Below are 14,019 nucleotides of genomic sequence, written 5' to 3' on the forward strand. Positions count from 1 at the left end.
TCTGTTCAGGTATTACCTCCTTCTGCTCCTTCTCCTCCATGAATGGAAAAGCAGGCATAGATCCAAACAGAAATATCGATATGACCTATTGAGAATCTATATTATAACCAAATGGCCATTAGGATATCTAGATTCCATAATTTTTGCTACAGGCAGTTATTGAAACTTTAAATACTAGTTCTACAAGAGGGACTTAATAAGCTTAAAAATAATCACTAAATGTATCGGGCATTTAAATAAAGCAAGACAATCAGTTTTAAATATACTAAACACCATAACTACATGTTCAGCTAGTTTGATTATTAATATTTCCTAACTAGGAACTTACTAGGCTTTGTTTGTTTAACCTAAGAAGTTAAGTACATGACTTTATTAGCTTCTCTGAGCTTTTCTTACATACTGGAGTTAAGAGAATTCTTCCACTTGAGCTGGCTGTGCTCACTCTTTGGTCTTAAGCTCTTCCTCCCTTCTTCAAATTTCTTCCTTTTGGCCAGTGGCCTGATTTGTGGGTTTACTTCTTTGGGAATCAGCTTCCACATTCCAGCCGAACTGCACTACTTTGTTCTGTCTGTGCTTTAAGTCAGGTTGATATGGCTTGCAAGTTATTCAATAATCTCTCAGGGAACCCTGATATTAAGGTGAGAAAAAAAAAAAAAAAAAAAACACTAGCTTTCTGGCAGAGTGAAACCAGGAAACCCTGGAATCCAAAGAAACTTATTCTCTTGTGCTTTTTTTTCCTCCTAATTTAGTTTCCCCATATCCAAAAAGTCACCACTTCAATCCTTCTCACCTAGGGCCACTGAAATTTTATACTGAACACTTTATGTGGACTCCATGTTACCTGAAGTATTTGCCTTTTCATGGAAGAAGATTCTTGGTTTTCCCGTCATTCAATCTGACCTTTGTGGTTGAGGTTTATGTAATGTGAACTTCACTTAAGGAAAAAATTTTAAAATGCGTCACTCTTACTCCCTGCTGGATTTATGTGAAAGAAATAACTGGACAAAGGTACTGCAAATATACCCAAGATCATTTCTCACAGTTTTGTCCATAACAGCAATAACTCATGAGAATATAATCACACAGTTTATGACTAGGCAACCATTAAAGGAAGGATGTATATTTGTATTAAGGCAATGGAAATATGTTTTTGACATATTTTTAACTTAAAAGTTGAGAAGGCAGGCTACAAGTTAATTAAAAGTAGAGATTTTACACCAATATGCTGATGATGGTCATGCTGGATGATGAAATTTTAGACTTTATAGAGTCCACCACTTACGCTCCCTATGTGGCTACAGTTGTCATTCTGTATACTGGGGCGAGGGGTGGGGAGTGCAGCGATTGGTTTCAGGACCCCTGCATATGCCAAAACCCATGTATATTCATGTCTGGCAGTCGGCTCTGCAGAACCACATATACGAAAAATGGACCTTCTGTAAAGGCCATTTCACATCCGCAAACACTATGTTTTCCATTTGTGTTTGAGTGAAAAAGATCTGAGTTTAAGTGGACCTGTGCAGTTCAAACTCTGCTGTCCAAGGGTCAACTATATTTAGTTTTACATTCAAATTAACTACAATGAAATAAAATTTAAAATTTCAGTTCTTCAGTTGCACTAGCCACATGTCAAGTGCTCAATAGCCACATATGTCTGGTGGCTACTGTATTGCACAGCCCAGATACAAAATATTTCCATTATTGCAGAAAGTTCTGTGGGACTGCATTGTTTTAGATAATGCCTATTTCTTCTATGATGTTTTTGTTTATTCTAACTTTTTACAATGATTATAATTTTTATAATCAAAATAACAATGAAATTATTTATACCATGGGAGAAGCATCTTTGCTGTTAAAATGAAATTACACTGAAGGAAATCTACATCATGATTTTCTTTATCTAATAAGTATGTATCACAAGTGGTCCTCAATACTGATATTATTGACCTTTTTCTTTTTTAATGAAGAGCTTTTCTGAAATTTCATCTAGCTATCTAAAATATTTGGATTGTTATTCAACAAATCTCTTACTGCAGAGTCTCCTTGGGAACACCTATTCAACATGAAATGGAAAAGGAAATTACTTATTTGGCAACTAATCTTTGGCTGTATTCCTTTTGTATTTCTGTGCATTGAGAAATGGTCAGTGGGGTAGGGGAAATGGTAGTAGAACTATGTTTTAAATATTTAAGGAGATTTGTCAGACATCAAATACTAATATAACAGGTTACAATATTGGAGGCCCATGATGAGTCAGGCTGCTATCTATCTATCTATCTATCTATCTATCTATCATCTATCTATCTATCTATCTATCATCTATCTATCTATCTATCTATCATCTATGTATGTATGGTTTCTTATTTATTTTGGCCTGTCCACTAGGAGTTTTGGATTTTTAAAAATTAATTTTGTTTATTTAAAATTCAGAAGATTTTTAACAATATGGATTTTGCTTCTCTTAAAAATCATATCTGACAATACTGAATCAAGATTTTTGCAGGCCAGCTGAGTGTAATCTGAGAAGCAATCTCCCCATTCAGCTATGCATGTGCTTTTGTGCTCTTCAGGGTGTTATAGCAATCACCATTTTCCACTCTCTCCTACAACCTACCATGCTGGTCCGTTTACGTCATTGGTCCTAACCATGCAGGCATCTGAGTTTGAGTCTGTTCTCTATTTGAAGAGCAGTCACAGCACATATTCTGGTTAGAAATGGAATTTCCTGAGCAACTAAATGATTTGATACAAAAGAAATCAAGCATCAATAATCTTGTCCTATTTCAATTTGGATTAATCGATATTCCACCACCACTTCCACAAACTCCCAAACTCCTGTCAGTGTCATAATTGGGTTTATAGACATTCATCAGAGTGGTTCATTGTTGCTACAATACACAGGATATGCATGCACGTTTAAGGATATTAATTAGACTGTGATGCACAAGAGTGTCATAAGCTAATTCCCACAGCTCTCCTTGATAATATGATACACTATAAAGTGACTTTCAGTTTATCAGTTTCTCATCCAATTCTGAACTTTATTAAAGGACATTAATCATAGAGATCATTTACTCTTTTGAAGTTGCTGACTAGATGTCTGTGGAAGTATATGAACCTACTAAGACAAATACACTTCTATAAGAGAGCGAGACAAATAGTTGTTTATGGCTGCTAATATGCTCCTGAAAGGCAATTTTAAAGAAGATAAAATGTGTTTTGTGCAATCAGTGTCAGTGAAATCAGTTGAATTTTCCAAAGCAATTGCTCTAAAAGACAACACTCATCTGTTTTGCTGGATATTTGATTTGTTTTTGTGGTCGTTGTTTAAATCCATTTCTACTTTTTTAAAGTTATAACTTATGGGCATATAGTTCATTCTTCACCAATGCAGATATATTGAGAAGAATGGAACCTGTCACATATAACACATATTTGGGCAAAGAGTACTTTCTTAAGGAAAAACAAACAAAAAACAAAACAAAACAAACAAAAAACTACAAAAAGACTTTAAGTGGAACTGTGTAGAACATGTTAAATATTTCCATTTCTGTTTACCTTTGTTTCTAGGTATTTGAAAAGCCCGGGCTGCTTTGTTTTATAAACAATTCCTATACTCCTGTGGGCATAATTCTATATTAACTGAAGATTAATTTCAGGTTACACTGTAAAAATGCCTTACAAATGCAATACTATTAGGGTGTGGAAAAACCCTGAAGGAATTGAAAATCCAGTCCATTTGAGGGAAGCCTTTAATTAACATCTTGGAGAATGTGTATTACCTTTTTTAACAGAAAAATATATTTTTTTTCATTTTAGAGTAGCGGAATCTAACCTTAATCTAATCATTTAAGAGTGTATTTCAGAGGAATTCCAAGCACACCAGTATGACCATCCTTATTTCAGAAATGACAACGCATAGAGGAAAAGTAATGTGTGCAAAGTCTCCGAACAGGATGGTTAAGTAAAGACTTAGGTTACCAGTATCAGGCTTTGGTTTTTGTATGTAGGTAGCTCTACTGCCTTCTCTAAAAACGAACAAAGGAAAGAGAGACTGGCTGCAAACTTTCAGAAGGAATGGCTTCGAATAGGGTTCCTAGGAGGAATCCCGAGGAAACAGACGCTGCTGCTCTGCTGATTGTCTCCACCATCCTGTTTTGCTCCTACCCACTAATCCAGCCTGGAAGGCTCTGGGCATTAGCGGAAGGTTTCACCACAAGGAGACAGGAGCGAGTATTCCAGAGGCATGCGCTCCTGGTGGCACGAGTGGCTTGGGTCAGGATCAAAGAGTGAAGGATCCGGAAGTCAGCTATCAGGAGAGAGAGAGATTGTGTTTTATTCGTGTCCCATAGCTTTCCTATCCTATCTCTATCCTAGCTTTTGCCCTGAGCCAGAGCTCACAACACAGGTTCCTGGCTATCGAGTCTGAATCTGCACTACTCAACTTATAAACTGTCTGCAGACACCTGTTAGGGAAATTGCTGATCATGGGCAGCAGGATCTGAACTCGCTTTACCTTCTTGTTTGGAGCACAGGGACCGCCCAGCTAGAGGAGCACCAGCGCACTGCGCCCCAGCCCTGGGCGAGGGTGCGGAGGATTTGTTCTCGGTGCAATCCTGCTGGCGCTTTTCCGGGGTTCTACGCGGATCCAGCTCCCGATCTCTGCTCCTATACACACAAAAGAAAACAACTCTCGATTGGAAGTTGTGGAATTTTCTCAGCCCCTACGAGGCGCGGGGATTCTCCAGCCCCGGCCCTCCTCCCGCCAGCCTGAGGTCTCCTTCACTCGCCTGCCCTGCTAGGGATCGCAGCCCCTCAGCCGCAGCTGGGTCTGTCCGCCCCGCCTTTGCCCTCGCCTTTCCCCGGGGCGGATTTGGTGAACTCGGCCTCCAGTCCAGGAGGTCTGTCTTCGCTGGGCCATCTCTCGCGGAACTGGGGGGTAGAGAGCAAAGGGAGAGATTCGTGGAATGGAAGGGAGGTAGCGGTGGCGCAAACGCCCAGAGTATCAAACTTGGAGGTGGCACAGTAGGTGACAGCAGCAGCTGCAGGTGGTGGCTGGGGACCCGCGAGGGGGCGCCCCTCTGGGTAGGGTCTGGCTGAGCGGGCTTGCAAGCCCGGGAGGCGGCTCAGAGACCCTGGACACTGTTCCTGCTCCCTCGCTACCAAAACTTCTCCTCCAGTCCCCTCCCCTGCAGGACCATCGCCCGCAGCCTCTGCACCTGTTTTCTTGTCTTTAAGGGTGGGGTTTGCCCCCCTCCCCACGCTCCCATCTCTGATCCTCCCACCTTCACCCGCCCACCCCGCGAGTGAGTGCGGTGCCCAGGCGCGCTTGGCCTGAGAGGTCGGCAGCAGACCCGGCAGCGCCAACCGCCCAGGCGATCTGACTGCTCTGGCTGCCTGCCCGCGCGGCGCGGGCTGTCCTGGACCCTAGGAGCGGACGGAACCGGACTTGCCTTTGGGGACCTTCCAGGGCCCTCTCCAGGTCGGCTGGCTAATCATCGAACAGAGGGACTGCACACATCTTGTTTCCGCGTCTCCGCAAAAACGCAAGGTCCAGGTCAGTAAGTGTAATTCCTAACTCTGATTCACCTCCTGGGAACAAGAATATCCCTAGAGAAGTGCTCGGTTCCTATGAAGAGGGACATGAGGAGGTCCTCATGAGTGTATGGACCTTTAGGCGGGAGGTGGCGGTTTGGAGGATGTAATACCATCCCCATTTTCTAGTTTCTATAGATTTTCTCTTTTCTGTTGAAGATTATTTACTATTTCCTTGACCCTTCTTTGAGATAGGTCATTATCTTTCCAGAACAGCAAGTTGTTACTCTTCCTGCCTCTTTAAAAATCAAGCACTTGTCTAAAGCAGGAGGTCCTATTGGATTCTCCAAAGCTGTTCAAGAGGAGACACATCCATTTAAGCGTTTGCTCATTTTCCATCAGAAAGGCTCACCCACTGGCAGGAGCTTTTGGTGGCAGGGAAAGAGGCAAAATTAAAAGCTTTGAGACTTTTTGCAATAGGTACACATCATTTAAAATCCAGTGATGAAATGGAGCTGCTGTTTCCAAAGAAAGGCTTCCCACACCCTTTGGTGAATATTTTCAACTTTCTACTGATTAGCCAAACAATCATGTCTTGTATGTAGCATTCTTGAAACTTCCCTTCTTCCCCTCCCCCGCCGCCATTCCTAGAACTAATTCGTGTAGACAAATGCAGGGCTTTTGATTTCTGAGATTGATTTCTGAGATATTTTTCCCCGGGAAAAATGTTCTGGAAGATATTGTGCTTGATAAGATGTGTAGGTTTACTAAGGCCAACCTGTGACAATATTGTTGCGAAAAGCCCCCGCAGATTTAAATATCTCTCCTCAAAGCATGAACTGGTCTCTGACTCAAATAACTTGAAGTTCTTTGAATCTTGGGTGGTGGGGTGTTGGGGGAAGTCCTGAAACTCTTTTCCTATTCTGCAAAGAAATGTTTCTATGACAAAGTTTCTAAGGATTCCCTTATTCAGGAAAATTGTACCGGTAAAAGTTCTCTTTAAATGTCTTAAGTAATGTAAATATCTCATTTTGCCTTATTTCAAAGAAAAGTTATTCCCTTGTCTGCTTGCTGTTTCCTTTGTGTGCTTTTGATGGCAACTTCCTCTGTGTACCATTTTCCTTTTCCACTTTTCCAGAAGTGCTGTCATGAAATGATGCATTTTCTGCTCTGGGTAATGCTTTGACCTGGCCGAAGGCCAGTAACCTGCTTAAGCACAGCTAACACTGTCTATATTCTAATAGCTTGTAGATCAACAACCATTCCTACAGAGAAGTTGTAAACAAAAGGGCTTCAAAATTTATAAAACAAGACTGAGAAGAAAAAGCAAAGCAAATCAAAAAATCAAGTATACTCCTCCTCCTAGTATCCTTCAATCTCATGTTTCCTCTCAATTTAATCAGGTATAACCTCCAAACTCCAGCCTCTTGGAGTCCCTTTAATTCTGTAAATGGCTAAATGGCTTGTCAGGATTGAGTAACTGTACTCTAAAACCAGTCTCTTTCTTAGTCTAGGGCATATGGTGTGGCCTATCAAACATAGGCTCCAAGATTTGAATGGTTTGTTTCAGTTTTCTCTAATTACTAAGGAATGGAGGTACATGTGAAAAGAGGCTGGGGCTCCTTGGAACATTCTATATGAAATTTATGCAGAGGAAGCAGGAATATATCAGTACAGCAAACACTTGAGTACATGGAAACTCTCATGTCTCTCCGTATACTAAGGCTCCTGTGGAAGGGGGAGTGGTGAGAGACAGAGAGACAGGGAAAGATGCGGAAAGAAAAAAAAAGTGAGAGAAATGGAGAGGGGGAAAGAGAGTCGGGGGAGCAGAAACCTTTGAAACAGAAAGTTTTCTTTATGGGTTATACTGACAATTTAAAATGTTATAATCAGGAATTAATTTAACAGGGTCTCAGGACAATTTTTTTTGTATAAGCAGTTATCCGATTAAGAATAAGAAAATAAGCATATGGATGTTATGTCATAGGAAAGAACCCTACATAGGAAGTTGTCTTCAGTAAAGGAAAGGATCAAAATTACACTTTCCATTTTGCTGACATTGATTATTCAGTAAAGTTGTGCTTTCCTTTAGCTTTATATTTGTTCTGCCAAATTGCTGAGTACCTTTAGTGTACTAGTTAGTGTGCTAGGGATTAAACAATGGAGGAAGAAGGTCCAGGTTCTGTCTTCAAAGAGATTGCTGTGGTAGGTAAATGAAGGAAAACAGTCACAATGTGGCATGTGGTAAATGTGGCATGTGGTACATGCGGCATTAGAAGTGAGCACAGGGGCTTGGGGTAACTGAAAGGCTTCCCAGTTTAAAACAGGGAGGGCAGAGAGGCATGAAAAAGGCTCAGGTGTTACTGGAATTGGAAGTAAGGCAGTATGACAGAAGTGGACAGTATATATTGGGCTGTCAGCAGAGATGAGGCCAGAGGGATATGCAGGGATGAGTTCAAGAAAAGCCTCGAATGTCAGGCCAAGGAGTTGGGATTTTCTTCTATAGGCCAGTGTTGTCAACCTGTAGGTGCAGATCCTTTGGTGGGAGAGCAAATTAATGAAAGCATATATGCATGTTATTATCAGATCATGCAAAACAGAATCTATTCAAGAATGTAAAAAAGGAGGAATTTAATGCAGATAGTTGATTAAACAAGTGATAGAAGCCAAACAAGGGATGTTGAGACTACCTAGGGATTAGCAAGAGCAGGAAGTCATTACTGCTTCCAGCTGGATGGACGTGAGGAAGAGGTAATGTGAGCAAGGGCCCCGGACCAGGGACATCCTCTGGAATCAGAATCACAATAAGTCTGTCCTATGAAAACCAGAGCTACAGAACTGCTGTAGGGGCACTGCCAAGAGCAGAGAGGGAGGAAGAAGAATATAGTGGCTTCTCCCTTCCTGCTGTCCTCCAACTGCCTGCCAGTGCCTCCCACCGACCAAACCCAGCCAGAATCCCAAGGACTTGGAGTCTGAAAATGTATTCTGTGAGAGTCAGCCCTCCTGTGGTACAGAGCAGAACAGAACAGAGAAATGGTGAGGGAAGGAGCTGGGGGGCACACAGGCCCAGCCAGGCATTATCTGTGGGCTGAATAAATATATGACTCTCCTACCAATGGCGTTAGATGCTATTAATTACAAATACATTCATTGAAAGGTTCATAAAAACAAATTCATAAAAGAAGCTCTGAATGAACAGTGGCAGCCTTTTGTGATTATGAATATATTTGAAAGTTACTACCACCATGGCGTTGGGCTCTGGATGCTTTAACAGACTGAAAAAATGAAACTTATATTAGAAAACAATACATTATATTGTTTCAAACAATCTGGAGACATTGAGGAAAACAATATGATCACATTTGAATTTCAGAAAAAAAAATTTTAATATCAGAGTAAGCATTGTCTAGTAAAATATGAGAGCCTTAGAGTAGAGGTACTGTCCTCCTGTCTTCACCCGGCAAAAACCCTAGTTCAAGACATAGGTTTTTAAATATGTGATGCATGCAGGTTTGAAGATGTACAAGCACCAGGATAGTAAAGCCACCCCTGGCATTGAGTAGACACTTGATTATTTCTGTTAGCGACTGAATTGATTAATAAATAAAAGCAAAAGAGGATGGGAAGTAAGTTAGAAGATGATTAGAGTAATAATGATCAGAGATTAAGAAGAATAAAACCAATGTTGTAGAAATGATGAGAAAATAACAGGTGGAAGAGAAACGTAACACACTAGTCTGCGGGTTCTCTTAAATGTGGGGGCTAACAGAGATTTCGAGAAAGCATGAAATGTTATATGTTAGTTCGGAAGTTTGTTTAAGATCGTTCAAAAAAGCAACTGTTGCAATCCAAGTGTCCTTAGACCATTGAGTGGATAAAGAAAACGTGGTATGTAATACACCATGGAATACTACTCAGCCATAAAAAAGAATGATATGATGTCTTTTTGCAACAAGTTGAATGGAGCAGGAGACCATTATTCTAAGTGAAGGAACTAGGATGGAAAATCAAATACAATAGGTTCTCATTTGTAAGTAGGAGCTAAGCTGTGGGTACACAAAAGCATACAGAGTGGTATAATGGACTTTGGAGACTCATAAAGGAGAGAGTGGGAATGGGAGTGAGGGATAAAAAAACTACATATTGGGTACAAGGTACACTACTTGGGTGACAGATGCACTAAAATCTGATTTTACTACCATACAATCCATCCATGCAACCAAAAAACATTTGTACCCCAAAAGCTATTGAAATTAAATTTTTAAAAAGTAACTCTTCTATATATTTTAATACTATTTTTAATACTAAATCCTGCACCAAAAACAGAATCTGCTTGGTTTATCTGAGATAATGCATAGTCCCAAGATTCAGGCACCAGACAAATAGTTTTAATATGTTCCCCTTTCTTATACAATTTGTTGCTGTATATTTATAAATTTGAAACAGTCAAGATATTGAAGGAAACTTCACTTTTTTATCTACCTGAAAATTAATTCAATGAATTTATAGTGGTTATAAAATTCATAAAGTTTATAATATTCATTCCACTTAAAATGAAATTAATCCATTCGATAGCATTCACTTTGAAATTATGTCTATACTATCGGTATTATACTTTACCATCATAGCATGTATTTCAGAAACCTGATTTAATTGGTCCATATTTGACAATAGACTTATTAAAGGCTCTGTTCATTAAAATGTTTTGCTATGCACAATTTTAGGGAGTAGAGGATATTTTGATCCCCAACCAAAATTAAACCAGTCCATTTGTGAAATTTCTTTGCTTCACCTTTGTGTTTTCCTCGTTCCATTGGTTTTTGTTGTTGTTGTTTTGTTTTGTTTTGTTTTTTCTTGTTAGGTTGTAGACTCTTGTGCTGGTTGCAGGCCAAGTGGAACTGTACTGAAAATGGGTCCAATAGGTGCAGAGGCTGATGAAAACCAGACAGTGGAAGAAATGAAGGTGGAACAATACAGGCCACAAACAACTCCTAGAGGTGAACTGGTCCCTGACCCTGAGCCAGAGCTTATAGATAGTACCAAGCTGATTGAGGTGCAAGTTGTCCTCATATTGGCCTACTGCTCCATCATCTTGCTTGGGGTAATTGGCAACTCCTTGGTGATCCACGTGGTGATCAAATTCAAGAGCATGCGCACAGTAACCAACTTTTTCATTGCCAATCTGGCTGTGGCAGATCTTTTGGTGAACACTCTGTGTCTACCATTCACTCTTACCTATACCTTAATGGGGGAATGGAAAATGGGTCCTGTCCTGTGCCACCTGGTGCCCTATGCCCAGGGCCTGGCAGTACAAGTATCCACAATCACCTTGACAGTAATTGCCCTGGACCGGCACAGGTGCATCGTCTACCACCTAGAGAGCAAAATCTCCAAGCGAATCAGCTTCCTGATTATTGGCTTGGCCTGGGGCATCAGTGCCCTGCTGGCAAGTCCTCTGGCCATCTTCCGGGAGTATTCGCTGATTGAGATCATTCCAGACTTTGAGATTGTGGCCTGTACTGAAAAGTGGCCTGGCGAGGAGAAGAGCATCTATGGCACTGTCTACAGTCTTTCTTCCTTGTTGATCTTGTATGTTTTGCCTCTGGGCATCATATCATTTTCCTACACTCGCATTTGGAGTAAATTGAAGAACCATGTCAGTCCTGGAGCTGCAAATGACCACTACCATCAGCGAAGGCAGAAAACCACCAAAATGCTGGTGTGTGTGGTGGTGGTGTTTGCGGTCAGCTGGCTGCCTCTCCATGCCTTCCAGCTTGCCGTTGACATTGACAGCCAGGTCCTGGACCTGAAGGAGTACAAACTCATCTTCACAGTGTTCCACATCATTGCCATGTGCTCCACTTTTGCCAATCCCCTTCTCTATGGCTGGATGAACAGCAACTATAGAAAGGCTTTCCTCTCGGCCTTCCGCTGTGAGCAGCGGTTGGATGCCATTCACTCTGAGGTGTCCGTGACATTCAAGGCTAAAAAGAACCTGGAGGTCAGAAAGAACAGTGGCCCCAATGACTCTTTCACAGAGGCTACCAATGTCTAAGGAAGCTGTGGTGTGAAAATGTATGGATGAATTCTGACCAGAGCTATGAATCTGGTTGATGGCGGCTCACAAGTGAAAACTGATTTCCCATTTTAAAGAAGAAGAGGATCTAAATGGAAGCATCTGCTGTTTAATTCCTGGAAAACTGGCTGGGCAGAGCTTGTGTGAAAATACCTGAATTCAAAGATAAGGCAACAAAATGGTTTACTTAACAGTTGGTTGGGTAGTAGGTTGAATTATGAGTAAAAGCAGAGAGAAGTACTTTTGATTATTTTCCTGGAGTGAAGAAAACTTGAACAAGAAATTGGTATTATCAGCATTGCTAAGAGACGGTGGGAAAGTAAGTTGACTTTCAAATCACATTAGGACCTAGACTGGGGAGCTGGGCAGTTCACTGCTCCCTGCTTGGCTGATGAAAACACCACTGAATAGAAATTTCTCCAGGGAGCCACAGGCTCTCCTTCATCGCATTTTGATTTTTTGGTTCATTCTCTAGACAAAATCCATCAGGGAATGCTGCAGGAAAAGATTGCCAACTATATGAATGACTTTGGGGAAATAAACTGAAATTTGCTATATAATTAATATTTTGGCAGATGATAGGGGAACTCCTCAACACTCAGTGAGCCAATTGTTCTTAAAATCAATTGCACATTTGGTGAAAGTTTCTTCAACTCTGAATCAAAAGCTGAAATTCTCAGAATTACAGGAAATGCAAACCATCATTTAATTTCTAATTTCAAGTTACATCTGCTTTATGGAGATACTATTTAGATAACAAGCATACAACCTGATACTTTTATTGTTATACCTTTTTGAACATGTATGATTTCTGTTATTATTCCTATTGGAGCTAAATTTGTCTACACTAAAATTTAAATCAGACTAGAGAATAATTCTTGTGGCATGTTGTAACATTTCACAGTATTTATAAGCTATTTTTGCACAGGTACATAGTTCTCATGTATTTAAAGAACACTGCAGGCCGGGCGCGGTGGCTCACGCTTGTAATCCCAGCACTTTGGGAGGCCGAGGCAGGCGGATCACGAGGTCAGGAGATCGAGACCACGGTGAAACCCCGTCTCTACCAAAAATACAAAAAAAATTAGCCGGGCGTGGTGGCGAGTGCCTGTAGTCCCAGCTACTTGGAGAGGCTGAGGCAGGAGAATGGCGTGAACCCGGGAGGCACAGCTTGCAGTGAGCCGAGATTGCGCCACTGCACTCCAGCCTGGGCGACAGAGCGAGACTCAGTCTAAAAAAAAAAAAAAAAAAGAACACTGCAGTGTTGTTTTCTCTGAAATTCATCCTCCATGGACCCATTCACACTAAATAAAACAATGTGATTACATTAAAACGGACCCATCCGTTAAGAGGTACTAAAAACATTGGATTCATTTCATCTTGCAAATGTTGTATTTCAAACCAATTTCACATAAGTTATTTATCTTCTTTTCAAAATAATTAGCTATATTTTTATATAACATGAATATATACATAAAAATTGTTCCTATAAATTGTAGAACATAGATGCTACAGTATTTTTTATTTAATTATTTTATGAATAAAATTATTTCAATAGTACCCAACCAAAGATGCTTAAAAGCCTTCTATGTTCATAAAAAATAACAACTGAGATGTTAAAAGTCATATGTCTTTAGATGCTGTTAAAGTTTCATTACAGTCATATTTTTGTAAATATGACAGAATTTGTGAATATATTTTTAAAGCAAAAAACTTCAACATGCATATTATATATAGTTACAACATTAATTTTATGAACTGGAGAGCTTTACTTTATGGATATATTTAAAATTCGTACTATAGCTCCTATTAAATTCCTTCCATGATAGATATAAAAGACTGGTTTTTAAGTGCACTGCACTTCTGGACTACTGAAAAAGAATGAAAACAATATGTTAGATTAGGTGGAAGACTTTAAGAACTGAACAAAAAGTAATGTATATCTGTAATATATAATCAAATGATTCATTTTTCTGTTAGACTCAGCAAATTGTTCAAAAATAACCTTTTTGTCTTTTAAGTAGCAGTTACTTTGCTTAAGATGCTAATAGAAAACTATGGTTAAAGATTTACCTTCCCTCTTGGTGAATTATTACACTGTAAGAAATGTATATGCTACTGTGTTACATGTTGTATTAGTAAATTATTAGAATCCAATCAATGATTCAATTAAAATATATCTTATCCAATTCATTATGTCAATTCATTAATAAAATACCTTTTATGTAGTGGCTTTATGTTGAAATTAAAAAGTTGGGAAAATTAGAGAAATTGTGTGGAATTTTATATCAGAGTGCTTGACTAAGACAAGACAGTAAGACTAATGCAACTAAAAAAGAAAAATAAAGGCGGCTGTTCCACAGTTAGTCCAGCTCTCTTTCCATTCTGTACCGGAACCTGAGTCAATA

At 39.9% G+C, this 14,019-nt stretch overlaps 1 protein-coding gene across 1 annotated transcript; it reads left to right on the top strand.

Moving 5' to 3' along the window:
• The first annotated feature begins 10,444 nt into the window (after window positions 1-10,444).
• NPY2R (neuropeptide Y receptor Y2) lies at window positions 10,445-11,590 on the top strand. The gene has a single exon (XM_032172191.2). The coding sequence runs from the start codon at window positions 10,445-10,447 to the stop codon at window positions 11,588-11,590; it is 1,146 nt and encodes a 381-aa protein (XP_032028082.1).
• Window positions 11,591-14,019: the final 2,429 nt, after the last annotated feature.

The sequence above is a fragment of the Hylobates moloch genome, unplaced genomic scaffold (genome assembly GCF_009828535.3).
Source record: "Hylobates moloch isolate HMO894 unplaced genomic scaffold, HMol_V3 SCAFFOLD_3, whole genome shotgun sequence".
NCBI classification, from domain to species: domain Eukaryota; kingdom Metazoa; phylum Chordata; class Mammalia; order Primates; family Hylobatidae; genus Hylobates; species Hylobates moloch.

What these genes read in the sequence shown, in the direction of transcription:
- NPY2R (XM_032172191.2), top strand. Translation starts at nt 10,445, where the DNA reads ATGGGTCCAATAGGTGCAGAGGCTGATGAAAACCAGACAGTGGAAGAA.